The 27,788-nt window shown below is 40.6% G+C and overlaps 1 protein-coding gene and 1 pseudogene across 1 annotated transcript in view; both read left to right on the top strand.

Moving 5' to 3' along the window:
- The window catches only part of IDO2 (indoleamine 2,3-dioxygenase 2), a 53,960-nt gene extending 29,190 nt beyond the window's left edge, over window positions 1–24,770 (top strand). The window contains exons 7-9 of the mRNA XM_069075849.1: window positions 7,039–7,090; window positions 16,771–16,919; window positions 23,836–24,770. Coding sequence (XP_068931950.1) covers window positions 7,039–7,090; window positions 16,771–16,919; window positions 23,836–24,191 — 557 coding nt within the window. The 3' untranslated portion in view covers window positions 24,192–24,770. The remainder of the gene's footprint in view (window positions 1–7,038; window positions 7,091–16,770; window positions 16,920–23,835) is intronic.
- Window positions 17,835–21,844, top strand: LOC138152160 (large ribosomal subunit protein eL28 pseudogene; annotated as a pseudogene).
- Window positions 24,771–27,788: the final 3,018 nt, after the last annotated feature.

Raw genomic sequence — 27,788 nt, 5'->3', positions numbered from 1 at the left:
CTGAATGAATGAGATCACAAATCCATTTGAGTATTGAGTATCCTTATTTATCAAATACAGAAACTGAGGTTCAGGGAACTTAAGAGAGCACACAGCTAGTGTCCAAGGTAGAAATGGAACCCTGGTCTTCCAGACTCTAAATCCAGTATGCTATCCAACTCAGTATGGTGCCTCTCAGAAGAAACTTTGAATATTTCTCTAAAATTTAAAGATATGGGTGAAAATTAAGAGATTTAGGATACCATTGATATTTTAATTTCCTTCTAGCTAAATTTTGTGATTTGAAGACAGAAGGACATGGGAAATGATATCAGGGGCTCAAATTCTTCATAGCCAACAAAAGAAAAAACCCTGGTAGCACAAATGCTTGGCATTAGATCATGCCCAACATGTAGTACTTACTGTCAAAGAAACCCTAGTGTAATGGAAAGAGGATTGAATTTACAGTCTGAAGTTTGAGTTAAGATCCAAGCTCTACTACTTTCTACCTGTGCCCAGTTTCCTAAATTGCAAAATCAGGCAGTTAGACCAGAGCTCTAGTCACCCCCCCTACTGGAGAGGTTGTGACTTTCCCCATGGTCACACAGCTAATAAATGGCAGAGGGCAGAATCAAACGCAGATCTTCTAATTTCAAGTTCATGGCTTTGTCCACCATGGCTTACAAATATTAAAGTATTTATGTAACTCTTTATGTTCACAAAGCACTTTTACAAGTATTATCTCACCTAATCCTCATAATAATCTTGGGAAGTGTTATTATCCTCATTTTATGTTTGAGGAGACAGTATAAGAAAGATATCTGCCCTGGGTTATAAAGCTAATAAGTATCTGAGACTGGATTTGAACTCAGGTCTTTCTGACTCCAGGTCAAACACTATTCACTGTGCCACAAATAGGGTGACATAGTGGATCATCACTAAATATCACTTCGGCTCAAAACTATTACACACTACAGCCATACATTCAAGGATGGTTTATTTTTTTTACATAGCATGTAATCTTAACAATGCTTCAGAGGTTCTACCTAATTTGTCTGTTTGATTTATTCTGTGGGGCTACATTTTTAATGAAGAATGCCATTGATGTATCAAAGAAACAAATATTGTGTTCCTCTCTGACTTTCGAGAAGAAACTTATTCACTCAGTGGATAGAATACTGGACCTGAAGTCAGGAAAAGTTCAAATCCCACTTCAGACACTAGCTGTGTGACCCTGGGCAAGTAACAACCCAATTTGCTTCAGTTTCCTTATCTGTAAAATGATCTGGAGAAGGAAATGACAAACTACTCTAGTAGCTCTGCCAAGAAAACCCCAAAAGGGGTCACAAAGAATTGAACATACCTGAAAAATGACTGAACAATGACAACGAAATACCTATCCTCTTTGCCCAAGCTTTCCCATGCTCTAGATTTCTTTCAGATTAATTCTATTTTCTTCTCCAAATTGAACCAGTCACCATTTTCCCTATTAATGGTCACTTTGCACAAAGCCAGCTGTAATCCTTTCCTTTGTTTTCATTGGTCTAGTGGGTGATCGGACTTTTTGGCTCACTGGAGGTCTCTTGAAGAGGCAGCTATGGTATTCTATGGAAAGTGCTCTGGTATTCCAAGGGCAATTGAATCCAAGAATTGTATTCAAGTCTGGCTCTGCCCCATACTACACTTTTGGCCAGTCACCTAAGGTCTCTGAGCAAAGAGTAAAGTGTTAAACCTGGAGATAAGAGAGGTCTGGGTTTGAATTCCTTTTAAAACTAGCTGTGTGACCTTTGGCAAATCTCTTAACAACTCTGAGCCTCATTCTCCTTGTAGGTAATAAAGGGATGATAATAAATGCAGTTAGCAGGGCTGCTGAGAGGAACACATGAAAGAATGTATGAAAAGCAATTTGCAAACTTTAAAATGCTGTGCAAATGTCAGTTATTATTATTATTCACCTATAAAATGGTGATAATATTATTTGCAAAGGGCAAACATGAAGAACGGGCTTCTCTTAGGAAGAACAGCCTTTATGAACTATAAAGTGCTATATAAATGCAGACCATTATTACTTCCTTTAAAACATCTCTGCAAGGCAGAAACCCCGACTCTTGGCATTACGTGATTCCCATAAGCTTCGTTTACTGTATCAAGTTAAGCGTCTGCAGATCTGTTTAATGTCACAGAAAATTCGATAATTATTCTTTGCTCCAAACAAGTCACTCATTTTTACACTGACATAAAAAACCCACATCACCTTCTATTGACTCCAGCTGTTAAAACATAGGAGGGAAAATCAGGATACTTTGTTGCTCTATAGTCACGTCCCACGGAAGGGACAAATTACATGGCATAGGTGACAAGTGCTATAGGAGACTGGAGAAGAGAGAGAGATGAAAAATGAAGACAGGGGTGGCCTCTTGAAAGAGAGAGAACATTGGCTGGACTTTAAGGTTGAATCAGATTTGAATAAGCAGAGGAGGAAGAAAAGAACTTTCTAGGTGAGACAAGCAATATGAGAAAAGCCACAGAGGTGGAGTTGGCCATGATGTGTGTGTGTGTGTGTGTGTGTGTGTGTGTGTGTTTGAGAGACAGAAAGACAGACAGACAGATAGACAAGCCTCTCGAGAGAAGGTTCATGGTAGGAGCAGTGGCCAATAAGGGTGGCTATGAAATATGAGATTATAAAAGAGATTTATAAATATGAGCTAAATATGAAATATGGGATTATAAAAGATTATAAAAGACCTGGAAATCAGGCAAAAGAGTTTGGATTTGATATAATATGAAGAAGGCAGAGAAAAGAATGCAGAGAGAGAGAAGTGGGCCTCAGTTTTCTCATCTGAAGAATGAGGAGGTTGAACTGCATGGCCTCTGAGCTCCCTTCCAGCAGGATGCCTGTGATTCTGTGACTCAGTGAGATTCTGACCCAAGCAGTGATGTTATGAGACTGCTGTTTAGGAACATTAGGCTATCCGTATAACATAGGATATTTAGGATCAAGCAGAGATTAGAATCAGAGAGGGCAGCCGTGGCCATAATCCTGGCCATTTAGATAGGCAGCTAGGTGGCACAGTGAACAGAGTACTAGGTTTGGAGTCAGGAAGAGAAGAGGTCAAATCTAACCTCACAGGCTTCCTACCTGGGTATGCCTGGGCAAGGCACTTAACCTCTTTCACCCTCATTTTCGTCAAATGTAGAATGTGCATAATTATAGCACCTACCTTCCAGAACTGTTGTGAAGATGTAATGAGATAGTATTTACAAAGTGCTAAGCACAGTATCTGGCACTCTATAAATACTAGCTATTGTATTGTTATTACAGAGATGAAAGAGACCTTAGGAATAAGCCAACTCCACCCCACCCCACCCCACCCCCACCTCATTTTATAGATGAGGCCCAGAGAGCTAGCGTCTTGTCCAAAGCCATAATGATAGTAATGGGCAGAGCCAGCCACTGCACCCAGGTCCTCCCCCAAATCTAGGACTCTGATATATTATATTGGCTATGGGTGCCTAAATCATGGTGATACTGGAAACTTCAAAGGGATGAGTAAGAGAGCCAGTCTGAATGAGAACTGGTGATTCCTAGATGTAAGTGAGAAAGCAGGGAGAATTCCAAGGTTTCCAGACAAGGTAACTCGGAGGATGGCAGTGCTAATGACCCGTCCTGGGAAGCTAGAAGAGGCTGCTGGCTTGAAGTGCTACGAACAATGATTGGCAGTTTTAATCCTGTCCACTTGTAAGAGGTGGGAGATCATGTGATCATAGCATACTGGGCTTGGGGCCCAGGTGGCAGGAAGATTTGGGTGCCATAAGCCTGGGAGACAAGCATCTCCCTCCAAAACTTTGTCCATTCATGGTAATAATAAAGACTGTAGAGCTTTCCAGATCATGAATACCATGAACCATAAAATTATGGCCTGAAACACTGAAGTTTGGGGTGGGCTTGTGGGTGTAGAGTTTGGCCCAAAGCAGGTATTGTCTGAGTTTTGCTTTGATTAAAGGAAACTCCCCCACTACAAAGCAAATATTTAAATAATAATAATAATCTTTATAAAGAAAATTCCTTCAGGCTTTCCAGACATCAAATAATTCTTGCAACATAACATTTTGATGGGCTGAGTGTAAATTAATAAAAAACAGATGGATTAAATTTCTTTAGAAATCTACGCTGGTTTAAAATTTGATGGAAAATCTTCTTGGCCTTGTCTTCTGAGCTTTCTTGAACCCCAAAACATTGTTTGAAGACATTGAGTCAGATTCTAGCTGTTCTTGGGCTCTCTTGTCCCGGTAGATTCCTTAATTTCTGGGGCCACTTCCCCATTCTAGTATGCAGAGATGGAGAAGGCTAAATTAATTCTGCTCTTGGACACTATCCTCTGTACCCATTAATCTACCTGGTTTGTAGCAAAGCTCCTTCCTCCCCCTTCAGCTCTTAAGCTGTCTCTTGGTAATTCCACGATCAAGCATCAGTTTAAAACATATTTTTTTTCTTCACCAACAAGGTTGGTTCTCCAAAGAGGCAGCAAAAATAGCCTCTACAAGTTTCTGATTTGAGGCATGCAAAACGGTCTTTTCTTCTGTCCTCCAATATTCCTAAAATATCTTCCCCATCAAGTTGACTAAAATTTTCCCTGTTGTCCATCTTTTTGTTTAAGGCAATGAGGGATATGCAGATTTCAAATCAATTTAGGAAAAACTCATAAAAAATGAGTACAGTTCAAAGTATTCTCTTTTTATTGCCTTAATGGGTAGTAAGTTTCCCTTCACTGGAAGTTTTCTTGTTGTAGAAGGAAACTCTGTTCAGTTACTCGTTGGACTAGATGGTTTATGAGCTCTCTTTTAATTCTGACATTTTGTGATTTTTGTTAAAGTGTGACTATATTCTCTTCAGGGGATAACTGATTAAGCCATTATTGGCCATTAATAATGCACCTTGAATTAGTCTAATAATGATAACAGCTAGAATAATAGTTAGCATTTATATGACACTTGGAAGTTTTCATAATGTTTTGCATGTTGATCCTCATAACAACTCTGGGAAGTAGGAGCTATCATTATTCTCATTTTATAGGTTGTCCTCATTTACAGATGAAACGGAATCTAGCAGTTTAAGCTCTCAAGTTTAAGTTGCCCAAGTCTAAGGGAATGGGGCACCAGGTTGGTAAAGTTCAGTGGTGCAAGCCAGCAGCAAAAGATCTGAAACTGACTCTTGCCAAGGTCAGGGTGGGATATAATTCTGGGGCCCTGGGCCTGCAGTCCTGAGACCTGGATTCAAATCTCAATTCTAATACTCATTAGCTAGGTTATTTTGGACAATTTATTTTGCCTCTGAGCCTCAGTTTTTTTTTCCAGCTCTAGAATGATGCTTGCACTTCCCACCTCATAGGATTATTGTGAGGAAAGCTTTCCATAAACTTGAAAGTATTATTTAAAAAATGGTTATTATAATTATTGTTGGGCAGCCCTGGGCACAGAGCCAGGGCACAGAACTGGGCATTAGGCACCTGAATTGTGGGACTGCCTGAAAGGATACAAAGGATAAAGGAATAAGGAAGGTGATGGAGTGGACCTAAAAAGAACATTTCCAATTTTGACTAGGCCCTGTCCTCTTCATCCATACTTGGTCTACTGAATTGAATTAATTCATTGGAGTTTAGGACAACTAACAGCAAGCCCGTTCACACTGTAGATAATCATTTTATGGAGCCCCCAGGAGTTGGTACTTCTTTTGGTAAGAAAATATTCAGTAATAGTTTAAGGGTTCTTAACCTGGAATCCATCAACCTCCAAGGGGTCTGTGGAGAGATTTTAAGATTCCTATGAACTTGGATGGGGAAAAAAATGTGTGTATGTATGTATAGATTTCAAGGTTCCTATGAACTTGGATGGGGAAAAATATGTGCATGCGTGTATTTTTTTTTCACTAGCCTTTGATTTCTTACATAATTCGATGTATTTTCTTTTACACAATTAGAAACCTTATTTTGCAAAGGGGCTTCACCAAACTAAGGGGTTCATGACCCAATAAAATTTAAGAACCCTTGAGTTATATGGATCATGAACGATGGTGGGCATTCCTGTGTTGTTTTGTGAGCTGAGAAGTCTTAACTCTGATGCCTTCTGTTACTTAGACAAAACACCACTAGCATTTGTAGACCTGTCACATGAAAAATGGATTGACTTGAACTTAGCCCCTGAGGTCAGAACTAGGAGCAATGGGTAAAGAGTTACAAAGAGATGTTAGGTCAAAGAAAAAACAAAACTTCTAAGATTGTATTGTCACAGGTGACATGTACTGCCTTGGGAGATAGTGAGTTTCCTAATTTACATCTTCAGGTAGAGGCTGGATGATCCTGTGTTGGAAAGATTATGGGAAAAATAAATGATTTGGGTGGGGATCGGACTAGATGGCATCTGAAGTCCTTTCCAGCTCTGAGGTCAATCCTATGACACCAAGATTCAGACCATTACTAACCTTGGATTCCCTATTGTAAGAACTTACGATGATAGCATCATAAATTTGTAACCAAAAATGACTTTAAAGGTGAGATAATTGTCTGATTTTATAAACGAGGAAATTTAATCACAGAGAAATTAAGAGACTTTCTCAATATTTGAAGCCAGGTCCTACAAAGCCAGCATTCTTTATGGGGCACCATATGGGGACCCCCTTGCTTTAAAATCTATTCTTTCCTCTGTACCCACTGCCAGACTGCCCTCACAAACGTGATGTCCTTGAGCAAAATTCAGCATATGAGGGCCTTGATCTGCTGGGAATTTTCTTTTCAATTAATTTTTTTTAGTTGGGAAGCACAACAAATAGAGCAGGGTAGCATATGGAATAGTTTAAGATTTCTGCAAACACCACGGAGGGCAACTGCGGGAGAGAACATTCCATCCCTCTCTGGGCCACTGTAATTCCAGGTCATTGTACAGATCAGATGGAGGAAGTGCCCGAAAGAGCATAGAGCCGTCGCACATGTAACCAATTGCCTTCTCTCTCACTCTTTTCTTTTTTGGCTTGTAGAAAAGTTCACATTTTGATTGTTCCCCTAGATTATGTAGATCCAGCCATATTTTATGCAGTCATCCGGATCTTTCTATCTGGGTAAGTACAGCTCAATTGCTTTCCTTGTGTGAGCGCTTTCCTAATTGGGGTGGGGATGAGAGGGGGATTGTAGTGTACCTCTTTGGGTCCCGGCCACAGCTGAAGGATCAGGGAATTCCCTAGGGTGAGAAGTGACATTTAATTTCCTTTTGCCTGTGGTCCCAGGCCTGTGTAATCTCTGCGATGTCTGAGAAATGGGTGACTCTTTCTGGGTCCTTATGACAGAACTCTATATGAGTTCTGAACTATTTCTGAGTCCTGTAAAAGTGAGGGTGAGAACCTTACACTCTCAGTTCTACTTTTTCCTACTCTTCCCCTTTCCCCAATATCTTACCTCCCCAGTAGGCCAGGTAAGAGCAGTATGTAACAGTTTATGAGTGGGATTTAAGAAACCTAAATGAGGCCTCACCCCAGCATCCCCTTTCTCTCATTCCAAAATCTAACATCCATAAATTTCCTCCTCTTAAAATGCAGATAATCCTAATTCATCCACGACACAGTATGACTTAATTTAATCATATAACTCATCTAACAATCAGCTCTCACATTTGTCTAAGAGCTCTTACATTGAGGGACTGGGGTTTTTGATGGTAAACAGCAGAAAGCAGAGAGAGATAATTCTGGCACTTTGAGGAGAAAGCAGCACTGCATTGTATGTGGTATTTGGGGAACTGTGGGTAGTCAGTAGGTAGCAGCCTAGGAGACAAGGCATTGGGGGAGAGAAGGAAAAGGGTAATGGGAGAGAAGTATGGGAATAGTGGCAGGAGACGACTTAAAAATAAATTAATTTCCTTCAATAGTTGGTCACATTGCCTTTCCTCCAAATTCTGAGATAAGCTTTGCGGGGCAGAGGTGGGGAGCTCCATTATTCTATCTACATGCCTTTGTGTGGAAAGAGGCCCAACATGAAGCCTGACCCCAGACTCCAATCATTAAGCTGTCTCCAAGTTTTTCACTCTTCAATTCACCTTACACATGGCTGCCAAATTAATATTCTTAATGTGGCCACCATGTCACTCTCTTATTCAAGAAGCTTTAATGGCTCCCTATTACCTCTGGTTTGAAAAACGAAATCTTCATTTTCATATTTAATGCCCTGCAAAATCTATCTTCAACTTAGCTTTCCAGTCTTATTACCAAGAGTAAAGAATGTGCTAGAGCCAGCTCATACTGGTCCCCTGGAGTTGATTGTTACATTTTCAATATGAACACTTACACCTCGGAACTTGGCAGACACTATAGATTGGGTCTTGATCTATTGCTTTTGTTGATTGTCTTGACTTACAGAAATTATGGGGAAAATGTTAATAATTCAAATTAAACTTCAAAACCTGTCTTGCTATGTATATATATATATATATATATATATATATATATATATTTCATTTTCAGAAAGGCAGATGTTAAACATTTATTAGCACACTACTATGTAGAGTGGTCATACGCTGTAAGTTCCAGCTAATGAGGCCTACTTATTTCTACCTATAGATAGCATTCCACATCTCACCTTTGTACATGCTGTCTGTCTCCACTGCCCAGAGTACTCTCCCTCCTCCCTGCTACCTCTTGGAATTCCTAGTGCCTCTCAAGGCTCACCTCAAGGGCTACCTCCTACAGGGAGAATTTCCTGATCCCTTGAACATGCTTTCCCTTACTGAAATTACTTCATATTTAGTATATTTAATTGTCTGTGTACATGTCCTTTCACCCCAGGAGGGTGCAAGCCCCTCGAAGGCAGGGACTATTTTCATACAGTCCCTAGTATCAGTGCATTGTACCTCATTGGCTTGTTGAATTGAGTTGAACTGAATTGCTTCATGAAGATATGGTGTGACCTCATGCCAGGTAAGAAGTTAGTCTAGAACCCTATGGGGAATTAACATTCCTAAACTAAGCCCTGGCTTTGAGACTGGAGGCCTCAACAACCTTCCCTTCTTATGGCTCACTTTCCTTCTACCTCTTTGTAACATGACATGAAAGCTACCTCCTTGTAATGGAAAGCAAAATCCCTGCTTCTTCCTTGTTTCATTTGCCAAAGTTTGTCCAAGATAAATCAGTTGAGTAAAATAATACCACCCACTGTTGTCCTTCATTCTCAGAGAGGACCACATAACGCTACTACTAAACTTGCATGGCTTTCTCTGCGTGTCTTATAAATAAAGAGCCGCAGAGGGTTACCATAACCTTTAGCTCAACTTAGGCTCATATACAGTGTGTCATGATGCATGGAAAGCAGGCCTCAAGGTCAGACCTGAGGTTCAATATGGCTACTGCAGTACCCTGGTCAAGTTACTGAATTTCTTGGCACCTCAGGCAACTCTCTAAAGACTATAAATTACAGAGGAAGTCCCTGACTAGGTCCTACCTATACTGATGAAATCACAGACCCCCTAAAAAAAGAAACAGAAAAGAAAGAAAAAAGAAATAAGTGAGGCCTTGTGCTCAGTCGTGGGGACACCAGGATGAAGGATGACAGTTCTTGCCCCCTAGATGGGCAAACATTTCCTGATTGAGCTAAGCAAGTACTTGTTTACTTTAACTCAACAACCATTTATTTAATAAAGATCTTGAACTGAATGTGAGGGATAAAAAATAATGTAAGGGATTAGAAGATGAAAACCAACCCAGTTCTTAAAGACTGGAGGGCAGACAAGGTGCATTCATAAAGTGCTATGATACAGTGGTTGGCTTGACAATGACAAAGGAGAGATTTGAATGAAGAGCTATAAGACACCATGATTTTGCTTTTTTTTTGGGGGGGGGGAAGTTGGGGTTAAGTGACTTGCCCAAGGTAACATGGCTAGTTTTTGTGTTAAGTGTCTGAGGTCAGATTTGAACTCAGGTCCTCCTGACTCCAGGGCCAGTGCTCTATTCACTACGCCACCTAGCCACCCCGAGACACCATATGTGAAAAGAGAGAAGGATTACTTTTGGCTGGGAGCAGAGGGAAAAGTCAGGGGAGGGTTTGAGAAAGTGGTCACATTTGAGGAGGGCCTCAAGGTAAGGATGTACTTCAGCAGGTGGAGATGGTGGAAGGGGAATCCATTTCACACATTCCATCCTTCCATCAATCAACAGGCATTTATTAATCGACTACTATGTATCAAGGCAGCTAGGGGAAGTAGTGGATAGAGCACTGGGTTGGAAACAGGAAGACAATTTCCTGAGTTCACATCTGGCCTCAGACATTTCCTAGCTGTGTGACCCTGGGCAAGTCACTCAACCCTATTTGCCTCAGTTTCCTCATCTGTAAAATGAGTTGGAGAAGAAATGGCAAACCAAGCCAGTATCTTTGCCAAGAAAACCCCAGATGGGGTTCCAGAGAGTCAGACATGACTGAACTGACTGAAGAACAACACTGCATACCAGTCATTGTGCTAGACTCTGGGCATAAAAGTACAAAAAAAGAAACAAAACCTAATTTTGAGGAACTAGTTTTGGAAAGGGGGAGCAATAGGTATTTGTGTGTGTGCATGTGTATGTATCACATACAAATATATGAACATATGTACACATATGTATATATTCTATATAAAGGTATGTGTGTGCATATATATATATCACTATTTCTCTATTCTGTTTAATAGATAATTATTGAGTTAAGACTGAGGTTTTTCCCCTTTTCTACTTCCTCATCCAGAAATCAATCAGTGTGGGAAATTTTGGGCAAAGACCAGGCTAAGATCTAATCAAAGACTGTAAAAGATATTCCAAGTTTAGGTGAATGGGTGGATTCCTGCTCGTTGTGTTTACTCAGACAGGTCTGGGGGAAAATGTGGATTCTCCCTTTTGTTTCTTTTTGAGGGGGAAGGCAAGGCAATTGGGGTTAAGTGACTTGCCCAAGGTCACACACCTAGTTAAGTGTCAAGTGTCTGAGGCTGGATTTGAACTCCGGTACTTCTGACTCCAGGGCCAGTGCTCTATTCACCGTGCCACCTAGCCAAACCAAATTTTCCCCTTTGTCAGACAGGTGATATGGGAAGTCTCTTTGACCAAGTTTTGATTAATCCAAGTCAGGTACCCCCAAATCCTCATTAGAATGAGATCACTTTTTTTATAATATTCATTTTCTCATTAATTGCTAATCGATCAAAGTTTATTGCCACCCTCAGGAACACCTACTCTTACAAGGGCATATAAACTGTGAGCCCACCACCGAACACCTACTCTTACAAGGGCATATAAACTGTGAGCCCACCACCATGAGCTCTTTGGCATTTGAGAGTGCTACTGACTTCTTTTATTAATAAAATGGTAGCATTATTAATAAGACAATGTTACCCAGAAACTGTCTCTCAAACTTTTTAAATGTCACAGTAATGTATATTTATAAAAAGTATATGTGTAAAGTGAATCAATATAAAAATATATAAAGTAGTTGAATATGAGGCAGTTAGGGAGGAGAGTACAAAGACTTCACACAAAGAAGACTTTAAAGGAGGTTAAAGATGCCTCCTGGAGGTCAATAGGTGTTGTTTTTTCTAATGAAAATATCAACCTCTTCCATGCTTTTGATCTCACCATTGCTTCTCCCACCTAATATTGTTGAATAGATTAAGTCATGTCCAACTCTTCATGACCACATCTGGAGTCTTCTTGACAAAGATACTGGAATGGTTTGCCATTTCCTTCACGTTATAGATAAGAAAACTGAGGCAAACAAGATTAAGTGACTTGCCCAGGGTCACCTAGCTAGGAAGTATCTGGGGCCAAATTTGAATTCAAGATGGGTCTTCTTGACTCCAGGCCCAGTGCTCTATCCATTGTGCTGCCCAGCTGCCACCTAGTATGGCCTAACAAAACTAGAAATAGACATTTTTTACAGCAGGATTAGCTGGTCAAATTATTCTCTGTATTCTGCATCTCTATGTAATGTAAACTTTTTTTTTTACCACACAGTTTGGGTTCCCACCTCCTCCATGAAGCCTTCCCTTGTTGTCTCTTCCCCAATTTTGTCCTCAAATGTTCTTAGAGGACTTTTTCTGAATCTCTTCCTTGTTTAAATCACCTTCTACCCTCTAACATACTAATCTATGTCCATGTCATAGCCCTACTATAGAATGCAAAGTACTGGAAAGTAGGAACTGTGTCATTTTTCATCTTTTTAACCCCAGTGTGAATGCAGTACACTTCACACAGTAAGCACTCAATGAGTGTGTTTTGAATTGGATTGAAAACAATAGATGGACACCAATACTGACATTTTGACAATATTAAGAATAAGGAATATCTTTACTTTCATTCACAAAATTTCTCCTTAGTTTTCTATTCCTGATATTATCTATATTTGGGATTCTTTTAAGATTTTATTTTTAAGCATTGAGAAATTTTATTACAAGATGAAGCTCCTCCCCTTCAGTTCCCACTCACATTAACCATCTTGGGGAGGTCATTGACCCTGGTGAAAAAAAAATGACATTTCAATCTTTAATCATTTCAAATTTATCTACTTCTTAGGGTTGCCATAAATAGGCTCCAAGGAAGGCTAAAAATAATTGTTTGATAAGGCAACTATTTCCCTCTCAGATCTCTCGAAAACAGCTGCTTAGGCTTCAGAGGAATCCAAAGACTTTTATACGTTCTTGAATTTCTCCTTTTCTAGAATCATCTCATAATAGCTAAAGATACAGTGTTTGGAACAAGATACCCTCCTTCAGTTGCTCAAGTCTCCAATTTTGGGTTCTATTCTAGGAAAACGAATGCTGGTTCTACCAGTGTGCCATCCATAGGCATGCATAGAGGATACAGGTGTGCTGGTATGCTACACATTATACCAACATGCCCAGGATGTCTTGTTTTATGCCTAAGGGATGATCTTGGTGTGACTTAACCTCTCTAGGTCTCAGTTTTATTATATGTAATGCAGATGGTTAGATTTAATGATTTCTGAAGGCTTTTTCCAACTCTAAGGATATGATCCTATGAATTGAGTTCAAATTCCATCTTTTGTAGGGGGTCTTTCCCATCACTTACCCCCTTCCCCAGCCTCTGAGATTACTTTTCATTTACATTATATTTATTTTGTTAACACATAGTTATTTGTACATTGTTTCCTCCATTGAAATAATGAAATGTGAGCTCCTTGAAGGCAGGAACCATGTCTTTAATAATAATAATAATAAAATAATGGCTAGTATTTATATAGTACTTTAAGGTTTGCAAAGAACTTTGCAATTATTATTTCATTCTGTCTTCACCTACCTGGGAGGTAGGTGTTATTACTATATTCATTTTACAGATGATGAACTGAGGCAGACAGAGGTTAGGTAATTATTCAACTAGAGGCTAGTAAGCATCTGAGGCTGAATCTAGCACTGCACCACCCAGCTTTTTTTTGTAGCCCCAAGGGTTGGCACAGTGCTTGGTATATATATATATATATATATATATATATATATATATATATACACATATCAAGGGTTACAAAATGCTTTCTGTACAATAGCCCTGAGATAATGGGCCAGTACTTATTGTCATATTATAAATGAAGAACTGAGGCTCAGAGAGCTAGGCAGGATAAGAACCAGGCCTTGTTCATGGCCCTTTGCCTCTGCTATGCCACTTAGGGAGCTTGTCCTCACTTTTTTCTAGTCTTGATCATTTCTTTCAAAAAAGGAAGGATGGGGGCAGCTAGGTGGTACAGCGAACAGAGCACTGGCTCTGGAGTCATGAGGACCTGAGTTCAAATTCGACCTCAGACAGTTAGCAGTTACTAGCTGTGTGACCTTGGGCAAGTCACTTAACTCCAATTGCCCTGCCTTCTCTCCTCCAAAAAACAAACAAAAAAAGGAAGGCTATCTGCAGAGTACTAGGCATGTAGGTACTCAATGATTGCTTACTGACTTGAATAGTTGATGTTATCATGGGGATTCCCTCCACCCATAGGTTGGGTTAGATGGCCTCTGAATTCCCTTCCAACTCTGAAATTCTTCAAATTTTCTTTTTTTTTTAATTTTTTCTTTCTTTTTTGTTCCGTGAATATGTATCTTGATGGAAAGCTAGTGTTTGAACCCAGGTCCTCTATGTCCAAATTTGCATTCATCTTTATATTACCAGATAAACTCATTGTCAGTGGATGTATTTTCATTGGAAGCTGATGGAAAATCAACATCATGGGATATCAAGCTAGAAAGTACCTTAGAGATCAGTAAGCTCAATCCTTTCAATTTATAGAGGAGGTAACCAAGTCTTAGGGAAGGAAAATAACTTGTCTAAAGTCATACAAGGTAGTGAAGAGCAGAGCCAGAGCAGAGCCAGAAACTAGCTTCATTGACTCCATAATGTGTAAACACTTCTGGGAGAGAAGAGCTAGTCTGGGGATTGTGGTGGGCACCACCCTGCAGTTTGCCACTTTCCAGTTCCCTTACTCCTGTTTATATTGTACAGATCACAGTCTTTACTCAATGATTCCCTCCTGCTTATTGGATGAAATAGTAACTCATTCTGCCATTAAAACCCTTCACAACAAGGCTCCTCTACCCTTGCAGTCTTCTATCATAATATCCTCCTTCTTGATGCCTTTCCTGTGACTTTCTGATCCAGTCGAACTGACTGGCCTGCTCACTGTTCTCCTGTACTGGAGTTTCCCTTCACAGAGATAACTTTGATCCTTTTCGAAGATAGGTGGTCCCCTCCCCCTATCTGGAATGTACCTCCTTATCCTCCTCGTTTTCTTCCACATACAGTTCAGGTACAATCTTCTACATGAGGACTTTCCTGATCCTTCTAGTTGTTGATGCTCTCTCTCTCTCCTCTTCTCTCTCTTTCCTCCTCTTCTTCCCCTCTCCCTCCCCTTCTTCCTCTTTCTTTCTCTCCCTCTTCCCCTTCCTACCTTCCTTCCTTCTTTCCTTCCTTCCTTCCTTCCTTCCTTCCTTCCTTCCTTCCTTCCTTCCTTCCTTCCTTCCTTCCTTCCTTCCTTCCCTCCCTCCCTCCTCCTCCTCCTCTTTCTCCTTCTTCTTCTCCTCCTTATTTTCTCTGAATTATTTTGTATTACTATCTAGGTACTCTATATCGGATGTACCATGTCTCAGAGAACTTTTAAGCTCTCAAAACTTAAAAGCAGATGTCCTGTGCATCCTTAACTGAGTGCATGTTGGAACCACCTCATTTGTCATTAAATTCTTTGAGGATAAGGTCTTTCTTATTTCTATCTTAATAGTCCTTTGTAATGGTAATGTAATTTTGAATTTGAAGATCCCTTTGTGTTGGCAAAAGTAGCAGGTACTTAACACTTAGTAACTGATCAAGCCTCTGATTGGGGGAACAGAAGGTATGAACTCCTGTCCCCTTGTTACTGACGTTAACAGGAAATTGGCTGAAGGAAGTATGGTAATATTGTGTATATAAGAAAAGCCCAAGAGAGGCACAGTCAGAATTTCCTTGAGACTGAGATCTGGTGGCAGAACAGCTACAGAAGAATGGAGAACTGAGTCCTAAGAACTTGTGGTGGTGGAGCTTCTTCTGAACAGGAGCCCAGGAGCCCAGAGCCAGGAGCCAGGAGGCCAGAGCCAGGAGCTGGAGCCAGAAGCCAGGAGCCCAGAATCTGGAGGAAGGAGCCCCAGAGCCCAGGAGCCCCAGAGCCCAGGAGCCAGAAGCCCAGGTGACTGATGCATGACTGAGATGCTGAGACTTTGTTTGTGGCTTGGTTGAGCCTTGAATTCCTTGGAGCAGAAATGGTGAAGGAGCTGACATGGACCAGACCCTATGAATGCCAGTGTGGAGTAGGACCTGCCCAGAAAGCTGGTCAAGGAACTGGGATCTGTCTGCCATTGAATCCAGGTAGAAACTGGGAACATGGAAGGGGATCCAGGGAATCTGAGAACAGTCCCCAAGTCAAGATGAAGAAAAGACCTCTCCTTGGGTACTGAGTAATTATGGAATTATAGTTTACTAGTGACCTAAGGGGTGGAGGGTTTTGTGTATGATACTTAGTAAGACTTTATTGAATAAGTGACTGATTGTACTTTGAGTACTTTGACTATTGTTACTGATAAGTGACTGATTGAGTTAATCAAGACTTTGCTCCAAGAGTGGAAGACTTTGACTGTGTACTTTGATACTACTGATAAGTGACTGATTGAATTAACTTGAGTGACTATTTTGTGACTGACTGCATTAACTTAAGAGAGACCATTTTACTTTGAGACTATGTTGTGAATATTATATTGTGATTTTCTGTGATAAGTTGAAATATGGTGAATGCTGTATTTTGAATTATGCTGTACCTTGATTTTCCATGGATGTTTTGCTTTTGTTATGGAATAGAGTGATCACAATACTGAGTAATCAGAACCTTAAAAAAAAAGCTGTACATAGTAGCAGTTCTTCTGGGAAGTTGCCTTTGCTTGGCACTACATCCTTGCACATGGCACAATGCCTTGCACATTTTGCTTTTTAGGCCCTGTGGTTTTATCCATGTTAGAAACACCTGGTGTAGAAACTTCCTTGGATTTGCTGATGAAAACTGGGATTTCATCTGATTTGTACTCTAAAATCATTGATTGGGGCACTAAGGGATTACATGATTTGCCTCTGGTCAAACACTCAGTATATGTTATGCATGACCCAAATCCAATTCACCTCCTCTTACTCTGTATGTGCTAGGCACTTGCTACATGTACTTTGTACAGTTCAATTGCATAGAATTCATAGAAAAAATTCTGTCTTATTTTCTTTTGCAGCTGGAAGGATAACCCAGCAATTCCAGAGGGGCTGATATATGAAGGAGTCTCAGAAGAGCCTTTGAAATATTCTGGAGGAAGCGCAGCTCAGAGCACAGTATTTCACGCATTTGATGAGTTATTAGGTGTTTGTCATAGTAAGGAAAGCAGTAAGTTCAATGCTCTTTATTTGCTTTAAAAAATTTAAAAAAAATTTCAGTGGGCGCTTTTGCCAAAGATTTCTTGACAGGTTGGTCAATACTTTAAGGAGCCAGATTCCATGAATGTGGAAAGTACATGAAGCCAGTGCAGATTATAAACCCAGTGCTGAGCACAGTGCTTGGAACATACTAGGTGTTTCATAAATATTTTTTGACTAGCTGACTATAAATAATCTACCTGAGAGAATGAGTCAAAATAACATTTTTAGCTCACCTAGCTGGGCCCACCTCCTGATAGCTTTCTCACATTCTCCATCTCTGATCTCATTTTCAGCTTGGAACAATCTTCCAGAGATTCAGCTTTACTGGCATAGTTTTTGAGAATCCAGGGTCACTGCTGTGCCATGAGGAAGTTTTGGAAAGAGGATAGACGTAGTTTCCAGTTGATAAAGCCGTGGGCAGATAAAATGTCACAAAATCCACATTCTTCCCAGTCAGCTGGGAAGGCGAGGCCCTTCAAAAGATGTTTGCACCAAGCCAATTCTATTCTGATCTTGGCAGGCCTCTGGCTCTTATTACAAGGAAACCCCAAGGCAGCAGTCTGTTTTCAGCTATTCACTGTGACTCAGGTTGAAACTCCTAAGTAGCTGTTTCCTCATTCTAAATTAGGGAGGAACTGGTGGAGGGAATTGCTTTGATTTATCTGGAACTGATCCGATGGATCTGAGAACCTGCACTAATTCCCTGTCCCACATCAATCTCTGTATCACTCACTGGTGTGACATGGAGGCTCCAAAAGCCAGCAATCTTGGATCACATTAAGAGTATATAGAGTAATGAAGATGAAAGCGTTGCTTGCCTCTCCCCTGGTCAGATTCTGTCTGGAATGCTGTGTTCAGATCTGGGAGCCACATTTTAGGAATAATGCTGGCAACCTGGAATGTACCCAGACAAGGGCAACCAGGGAACTGGAAAATCATGCCATTTCAGGGTCTGTTGAAGGAGTACCTGAGTACATTTAATGTGGAGATTTTTAAGGCAGTGAGGTGGTAGAGTGGATAAAGTGTTGGACTTGTAGTCAGTAAGACCCAAGTTCAAATTCTGCCTCAGAAACTTAATAGCTAAATGATATTGGAAAAGTCATTCAATCTCTATTTGCCTCATCTATAGGATGTGGATAATAATAGCAATTATAGGATTATTAGGACAGCTGGACTGTGTAGTGGATAGGACTCTGGAGTCAGGAAGACCTGAGTTCAAATTCGGCCTCAGACACTTCCTGGCTGTGTGAGCCTGGGCAAGTCACTTAATCCCATTTGCCTCAGTTTCCTTATCTGTAAAATGAAGAAAATGGCAAAGCACTCCAGCATCTTTGCCAAGAATACTCCCAAAAGCGGTCCCCAAGAGTTCAGCACAACTGAGCATCAACAACATAGGGTTATTAGGAGGGTCAGATGAGATACCATTTGTAAAGCACAATATAAATGCTAGTTATTATTTGGGGTCACATGATAACTGCCATGTGGAAGAGGGGTAGGCTTGTTGTTTTGCCTCTTGGAATAAGTAGCAGAGTGGAAGTTTCAGAAAGGCAGATGTCAACTGGTTGTAAGGAAAACTTTCTAACAGTTCAAGCAATCCAAAAGTAGAACATGTTGCCTTGGGAAATAGTGACTTTCCCATCAATGAAGTTCTGCAAGCAGAAGCTGAATGGTTACTTGTTGGGGACATTGTAGAGGGTGTGTCTGTTCTGGGATGGGCTAGACTAGATGGCCCCTGAGTTCCCTTCCAAGACAGAGATTCTGCAATTTCTTTACTGGTTTGAGAGAAAATGCTTATTCCCTTACCCCAACCTGGGACACTGTGCAAAGTAAAGGCCATTTTGGACTGAGAGATAGTGATCCAGGCTTGAAGCCAGAACCACAGAGTTCAGCCCCAGCCCTGAACTCTGATCCCTCCAACCATGAGAAAAAAACCTTTAGTCTTTCTCTGTGGGACTGGGCCTGGGCCTGGATCCTTGCAATGTCTTAGCCCTGATCTACAGTAGTCCTACTAATATTTATGCATGCGATGTGTTCAGAAGATATCTGCAGGAAATATCTTTGAGTAGCACCACATTGTGCTGGATTTTTAGTTTTTCTTTGACATAGCATAGAATTATATAGTGGAAAGGGAACTCAGAAATCATCTATTCCGATCCCTTTCTGAAGTATAAAACCCCACATGACAACCCTAATAAATGGTCACCCAATTCCTACTTTTAAATTTTATTTTCATTTTTAGTTCCACTTTATTTTCCTCCCTCCATCTCCTTCCCCTACCCACTGAGAATGCAAGAAGTCTGATGCTCATTATACATGGGCATATGTCATATAAAACATATTTCCACATTAAGCCATTTTCTGAAAAAAATAAAGTAAGAAAAAAGCTTTAATTAGTAGTTCTCTGAGTTGATCAGTTCTCTATCTGGAGGTGAATAGCAGTTTATAGCAAGAATCCTTTGGAGTTGTGGTGGTGGATCATTGTATTGATCAGGTTTACTAAGTCTTTCAAAGATGAGTTTTCTTACACATTGCCGTTACTATGTATGTTATTATCTTCATTCTGCTCACTTCATTTTGTATCAGTTCATATAATTCTTCCCAATTTTCTTGGAAACTATCCCCTTCATCATTTCTTATAGCACAATAGTAGTCTATCATATTCATATACCATAACTTGTTCAGCTATTCCCAAATGGATAGGCATCCCTTGAGTTTCCAATACTTTTCCACCACAAAAAAAAAGCTGCAATAAATATTTTGGTACATTCAGATGCTTTCCCTTTTCCTTTGATCACTTTGGGTTATAGACCTAGTAGTAGTATTGCTGGATAGTTCTAGATTGTTCTCCAGAATGGTTATACCAGTTCACAGTTCTACCAATAGTGCATTAGCATATCTATTTTATAACATGCCCTCGAGCATATATTGTTTCCTTTTCTGTCATCTTAACCAATTTGATAGATGTGAAGCTGTTTTGATGTGCATTTCTCTAATGATTAGTCATATAGAACATTTTTCATATGATTACTAGTAGTTTTGATGTTTTCCTATGAAAACTGCCTGTTTATATCATTTGACCATCTATCAGTTGAGTAATAACTCCTATTTTTATAATTTTTTTATTATAATTATTTATATTTTTATCCTGTTTTCTACATGCTTGAGAAATGAGTTTTATTAGAGAAACTTGCTGTAAAATTTTCCCCCAGTTTCTTTTCTGTTGTTGAGTCATTTTAGTCATGTCCAACTTATGACCCTATTTGGGTCATAAAAGATACTAGAATGTTTTGCCATTTCCTTCTCTAATTCATTTTACAGATTAAAAACTGAGGCAAACAGGGTTAAATGAGTTGACGAAGGTCACACAGCTAAGTGTCTGAGGCCAGATTTGAACTCAGGAAGAAGAGTCTTCTTGACTTTAGGCACAGCATTCTATCCTCTGTGTCACCTAGGTGCCCCTAGTAGGCACTTGGTAAATGATTATTGACTTTCTGACTAACACCAGGTACTAGGGACACAAGTACCAAGAATGCAGCAAGCCCTATTTGCAAAAAGCTTGCATTCTAAATCTCCAGAAGAGTCCCTAGAGATTATCTTGTCCATCCCTTTCATTTTTACAGATGAGGAAGTTAAAGCTTAGAAAAGTAAAATCACATAGGATCACATAGTCTGCATTTAGCAGAATTATGATTTGAATTCAGCTCCTCTTATTCCAAAGTCATTATTCTTTGCAATGTACAACACTGGCTTTAAGATATCACCATCACCACCACACCCAGAAATAAGCGGCCTGGTGTAACCTTGAGCAAGTTACTTAACCCCAATTGCTTAAAAAAAAAAAAAAGATATCAACATCACCTGTAAAAGATGCAACAAAGGGACCTGTTATAACCCTGGGGAACCTTGCCTAAAATGTCACTAATATTTCATCTAAAGGAGAGAGAGAGAGAGAGTCAGAACACTTGAACACAAATCCCAGATCAATTCTTGACCAACTGAAGGAACCAGGGTGTCACTCTGACCTCTGAATCATGGGTGTTTACTTTTTTTTTTGTCATGGTCCCCATTGGGAGTCTATAGTAAAGTCTAATAGATCTCTTTTCAGAATGATGTTTTTAAATGCATAAAATAAAATACCTAGAATTACAAAAGAAATCAATTATATTGAAAATATATAAAATAGGGGTGGCCAGGTAGCACAGCAAGTAAGAGCACCGGTCCCAGAGTCGAGATGACCTGGGATCGAATTCAGGCTCAGACACTTAGCATCCATCCAGAAACACCTGGCGGTGTAACCTTGCTCAAGTTACTTAACCCCCATTGCTTTAAAAAAAAATACATGTACATATGTATATATAATATAAAATGCTGCTAGATCCTCGCAGCCCCCGCCACGTCCGCCCACCCGCAGTGGATGGCCCTTAGGAACTACTCCAGCTTCCTTATCAAGCGCAACAAGCAGAAGTACAGCACAAGCCCAACAACCTGAAGCCCCAGAATTCATTCTGCTACAACGGGTTGATTCACCGGAAGATGGTGGGCATCGAGCCGGCGGCCAACGGCACAGGCATCGTGGTGGTGTTGAAGCTGCGGGCAGGTCAGAGGAAGCTTGCCACCTCCTATGTCAGGACCACCATCAACAAGAATGCCCGGGCCACACTTACCAGCGTGCGGCACATCATCCGCAAGAATAAGTACTGGAAAGACCTCCGCATGGCTGCTCTGCGCAGGGCCAGCGCCATCCTTCAGAGCCAGAAGCCAGTGGCGGTGAAGAAGAAGCGGATGCGCTCCCTGCGCCCCCCGCGAGCACCTAAGGGGCCAGGCCTGCCCTTGGCTAATAAAGTCAGACTGCCCAAGGAAAAAAAAAAGAAATGCTACTAGATTGGTGTTTCTTAATATTTTATATCTTATTACTATCAGGAAAGATTCTTAAAATTGCTGATAATAACAAATTCCATCACTTTCCTCTATAGGAAAGGCTCCCCTCCAGCCCACTGTTTACAGATTCCATGATCGTGCTAACATCTACTAAAGTCCAAAGCTGAAATATTACATGGCTTAAAGACTGAGAGAAGGTAGAAGGCACAGAGGGTGAGGCCACATAGTAAGGGACCCAGTATGATATCATGAATTGACAGCTAATTTCAGAGTTAGAAGGCCTGGGTTCAAATCCTGATCTATTGTTTACTCCTTGTGGGACTTTGGTTCAGGCATGTACTTGTTGATTGCTTGATTGAAGTCACTTAATGTCTTGGGCAATAATGAATTGCTCAGTTGGGCTGGAGTATTGAGTTTGGGGTGTGGAAAGAAGACGGAGTAGTGAAAAATAAGGCAGGATAGGCACAGTGGCATCAGGTCATGGAGAGACTTGAATGCTAGGCTAGGGAGTTAGGACTTTGTTTTAGGCAATAGGGAGCTATGGAAGATTTGGAGAAGAGGAGAGACGTGATCATGTCTGTTAATAAAGATATCACCTTGATACTTTTCACACATGGTCAGAGAATTTGTGTAGCTCCCTGTCTTTCCAATTCCTAAGTGGTTAGGTGAACTATTGAGGCTCAAGGCTGAAATGCCATAGTGAGTCCATCTCCACTCCATCCATCAAAGAATTCCAACAGAGTAGATCAGATGAGTATGAATCAAATAAACAAACGCATTTATATGTGTGTATGCATAAAGCTAAGGATTACAAACTACTTTCTTTATAACTACCCTATGAAGCAGATGAAGGAAGTATCACTATCCCTATTTTATAGATGAAAAGACTAACAGGCTAGGTGATGCAGTGAATAGAGGACCAGCCCTGGAGTCAGGAGGACCTGAGTTCAAATCCAGCCTCAGACATTTAGCACAAAAACTAGCCATGTGACCTTGGGCAAGTCACTTAAGCCAATTGCCCCTCCAAAAAAGAAAAAGAAAAGACTAACTGAGAAGTTAAGTGATTTTTCCAAGGTCACAGGACTAGCAGATGCCAGAGATAAGCCTTGGAAGCCAGTTTCAGTAACTCCAAGTCCAATGCTCTTTCTAGAATGCCATATGAGAGTCATTGTGGGACAATGGAAGGAACCATGAATTTGGAATCAAAAGACCTGAATTCAAATCCTGGTCCTACTGCTTATAATGAGTCTCTGGGTCTCACCTTCCTTATCTGTCAAATAAGAAACTTAGAGTTGATAATTTCTTGGGTCACTTTTCAGCTCTAAATCCATGATCAATCAATCTGTAAGCTTTTATTAAGCACTTATTGCATACCCAGCACTGTTCTAGGCACTGGGTATACAAAGACAAACATTAAATAGCTCCTACCCTCAAGGAGCTTATATTCTATTGGGGGAGATGATAGTGTGTAAATAAATACCGTGTTTCCCCGATAATAAGACCTATCCCGAAAATAAGCCCTCCCCTTACTGTGTAAGATTCCTCTAAAATAAGCCCTCCCCCGAAAATAAGCCCTATTGAGATTGCTACTGTAGTGAAGGTGATCCCCTGCGCTACATGCTACATTACAGTACCCTCTGTATGCACCATTCCCCCCCCCCCATGAAACGCACGCCACGCTCCGAGCTGCATCCAATCAGAGCTGCAGCAGTGAGCGCATCATCCTGTTTTTCCCCAGTGATTTGCTTATTGAATAAAGGTACATTTTTTTGTTCACATTTACCTGTTTATTAAAATTGCTGTCAATGTTCATTAAAATAAGCCCTCCCCTGAAAATAAGCCCTCTGGTGGTTTTCTGTCCAAAAAATTAATAAGACAGTGTCTTATTATCGGGGAAACATGGTATATAAAAGGCATTAGGTCAGTGGAGCTGTGATGTCTGGAAGGAGGCAAATCTTTCTTCTCTTTTGACTTGGCTCATGTGGCATTCCTTTGGTCTCTTTCAGCTGCCTTCTTGCACAGAATGCGGGAATACATGCCTCCTTCCCACAGAGCTTTCATAGAGGAAGTCCGCTCTGCCCCTTCCCTGAGGGAGTACATCTTGTCATCTGAGAGCTGCCTGCTGCGTGAGACCTATAACCAGTGTGTGACGGCCCTGGCAGAGCTGAGGAGCCATCACATCAACATAGTGGCCAAGTATGTCCTCACAGGGGCAGTCAAGGCCAAAGATGGCGACCTGGGCCACCTCCTAGGGCCGCCTCAGGCACTGGCAGAGAGGGGGACCGGTGGAACATCTGTCTTCCGTTTTCTGAAAAGTGTCAGGGACACAACCCTGGGAGGAATCATTGACCAAAGCGATTGAATTTGTCCCAGCTTCTGGTAGTCCAAAAAAAATGGGGAGGAAAGATCTTCCCTCCCCTTTTCCATTTTTTGTCTAGACCCCAAACTTGCCTTATGCCCCTCTCCTTAAGTGGTTGTTAGGAATCCAGTGGGACCCTGTGTTCTGGGCTCCATGGAACATCTTGTTCTCCTTTGTGAAGAGCTGTTCCTCAGAGAGAAGGATGAGCATTGCCCTTTGCCCAAGACACTGCCCTGTCTGGGTAGTGCTTAATTAATAGAATATGTTTTTGAAAACATCCCCATTTATAAACATATAATGGACAATGTTTACTTTGTCCTGCCTTCAAGGCAAATCTGCTGTTGGTCTAGAACTCCAAAACCAAATGAAATTCTGTGGGATTGCCACTTTGACTGCTTCTTTAGAAGAAAAATCCAGCATTCATTCAACAAACATTCAATGCCATTACAGTAATCATTTTAAAATCCTAAAAGATAAGCTCCAAGTTGGTTCATTTTTGTTTTTGTTTTCCCAATACCTATCACAGGGCCTTTCACAAAATAACTGCTTAATAAAAGATTGATGAATGTTGAATTATTAAAACTTTGTCTATTTCCCAGGGGTGTTTCCCAGCATAGTGTCCTCCACATGATAGGTACTCAATAAAAATTTTTGAATAAATGAATGAATGGATGGATGCTATGCACAATGCATTATGTTAGTCACTGGAGAGGATGCAAAGATCTCATGACACAATCCCTGACCTCATAGAGCTTACAGTCTAGTGGAGAAACAAAGAGAATTGACATGTATACATATATACACATGCATATGTATATATGTATGTGTGCATGTATATGTATATGTGTATATGTGTATGTGTATGTGTATATGTGCATAGTGTTTGCAAGTTTGGAAAGCCATTTATGTATATACCATTTGAGCTTCACAACAATCATGAAAAGTAGGTATCACATATAATATTATTCCCATTTTATAGATAAAGAAACTAAGGATCAAAGAGACCCACATCTTGCCCACAGTTCATGTTAGTGTCACAGTTAGTGAGTAATATTTGAGCCTAAGTCACTCCTATTCCAAATTCAGTGCTGTGCATGCTATGCTGTGCTAACATAGACGTAAATCACCATGATGAAAACTGTGTCAAATTGGACTCCCACCAAGAGGGAGGAGTGCAGTTTGATTATTATTATTTGTGCTATAACATTATCCATTATATAATTTTATTTTGTCAACAACCCTGTACTTGAGGGGGTACAGGAAACACTTCTTTCCAGCAGCTAGAAATAGCAGTTTAGTACCTAGGTTGCAAGAATAATTAGGGAAAATAGGCAGCTACCAGATAATACACTGGTGTGTTACTAACTTGTTCCACCTGTATTGCTACCTCTTTTGGTGGCCTCCCCAATAAAAGTCTTGTGCCAGTTTCTTGGTGGTTTTTGCTGCCTCATCAGAGGATGGTAGAGTGACTTTCTCTCTCTCCATCTTCACTCCTTTTTACTGGGAATTCACTTAGTGTGCCTGATCCAAGCATGTTTGGTAGTGTTTTTCACTGGAGTTAAAGATCCTAGATACAGCTCTGTTGGTAATTCAGTGATTATTACCACCATGTTGCAGATGGGGAAACTGAGGCAAAATGAATTGCCAGAAATTGTGCCACTGTGGCACAGCTGGAATTGGATCTGGTCTTCTCACTCTAAACTTCTTTCCACTATATCATGGTTATCTCAAGAATTCATAGGAAGAAGGGATCACTTTAGACTGGGTGTAGGGTGGAGAATATGGGAAGACTTTGTGGGGAAGGTGGTGTTTGACAAAATGGCTAGTGAGGAGGTAGAGTATTAAGGAAATTCTTGAGTACTCCAGTTTGGCTGAGCACAGTGAAAATAAAACCATAAATAGGGGTGAAGAGGGGTACTAAATGATAGCTGGAGGAATTCAACCATCATCCATCAGGCCCTAGGCAGCAGAAAGACATTGATAGTCCTTGACCAGGGACATGGCAAGATCTGAGATGTGCCTTAAGAAGGCCATTTGGCAACTGTGTGTAGGATGGCCTAGAGGGACAAGAGACTAGAATCAGACCAAGTAAGAGGTGATTTCAATAGTTGGATAGCAGAGTGTGAGGCAGAGAACAAAGTACAATGAGCCTAGACAGGTAGGCTGGTTTAGGTTGGGAAGGGATTTTGACACTAAAGAAAGGAGGCTATATTTTACTCTAGAGGCTGTATGGTGCTGTGGTTTACTGAGAAGGGAAATAACATGTTCAGATCTGTGCATAAGGAAAATCACTTTGGTAGCAGTGGGAAGGATGAACTGAAGTAGAGAGAGATTTGATGCAGGGTGACCAATTAGGAGGCTCTGGCAATAATCCCAGTGAGAGGTGATCAGAGCCAGAACTAAAGAGAAAGTCAAATGTGAGAGGTGTGGAAATAAAGACAGAAAGATCTGACAACTGCCTGGGTCCCATGGGATAATGGAGAGCGGAGAGTTGAAGAAAATGTCAGTATTATTAATTGGGGAGATAGAGAGGAGGCAAGCTCAGAAAAGAAGCGAGTTTGAGGGAAAGATCAATTCTGTTGTATGTGTTGCATTTGAGATGTCCTGCTTGAATTGGCTAATAGGCAATTGGTGATGAACTGAAACTCAGGAAAGACACTGAAACTGAGAGTGGGTATATAGATTGGTGAATCATCTGCATAGAGGTTATCATTAAACTCTTGGTTGCTGAAGAGGCCCCAGGATAGAGAGTATGTGAAGAAAAAAGTAGGGGGCCCGTGACAGAGCTTTGGGCAATACCCACATTTAGGAGAAATGATCTGGATGAGCAAAGGAGACTGAGGAGAGGTTAGGTAGATAAGAGGAGAACCAGGAGAGAAGGAAAGCCCAGAGAGGAGAGAGTATTCAGGAGGAGGAGGAGGAAGAGGAGGAAGAGGAGGAGGAAGAGAAGGAGGAAGAGGAGGAGGAAGACTGGGGGAAAAATCCAACAATCATCTGACTTGGCAATGAAGACATCATCAGTAACTTTGGAGAGAGTAGTTTCACCAGACTGATGTGATCAGAAATCAGACTGCAAAGAATGAAGAGTGAGTGACAAAAGAGGAAGAAGAAGCAGTGAGTGTAGACAGTTTCTAGGGTTTTGTATTTGAGGAAGATATAGGACTATAGCCTGAGGGTCTAAGGATGAGGAAGCTTAGTCATATTTGAAGGTAGCAGGGAAGGTACTGGTATATAAGTCTTGTATTATTCATCATCTCAAGGGTAACTGTGAATCTGTACAATTTGAATTATTATAGAAATATGAGTTATTACTTTTACCACTATCTTGAATCTCTTATTTTACAAGATTGTGTATTATTTATTATTAGTATTTAGAATACCTTTGGCAGAGATGGTGGTTTCAGGAGGGATAGTTCCACAACTAAGAGGGAGTTACTATAAGAGGCCTGAGATTTTAGAAGAGTGGTCAAAATTTATTTTAGGTACATGAAATGGTCTGTTGGTTTAGGCTTTTTTTGGTGAGGAAATTGTGACAGTTTGCAGTAGTCTCTTTGCAGCTACCTCATAGCTTGTTTTTATCATTTTTTCTCTAAAATAAAG

Source organism: Petaurus breviceps, unplaced genomic scaffold (assembly GCF_028583685.1).
Source record: "Petaurus breviceps papuanus isolate PSGF00001 unplaced genomic scaffold, PetGlider_PUasm1.0 90919, whole genome shotgun sequence".
Lineage (NCBI taxonomy): Eukaryota > Metazoa > Chordata > Mammalia > Diprotodontia > Petauridae > Petaurus > Petaurus breviceps.
Note: the sequence above shows the minus strand (reverse complement) of the source record. Positions and strands in the feature narration are given on the sequence as shown.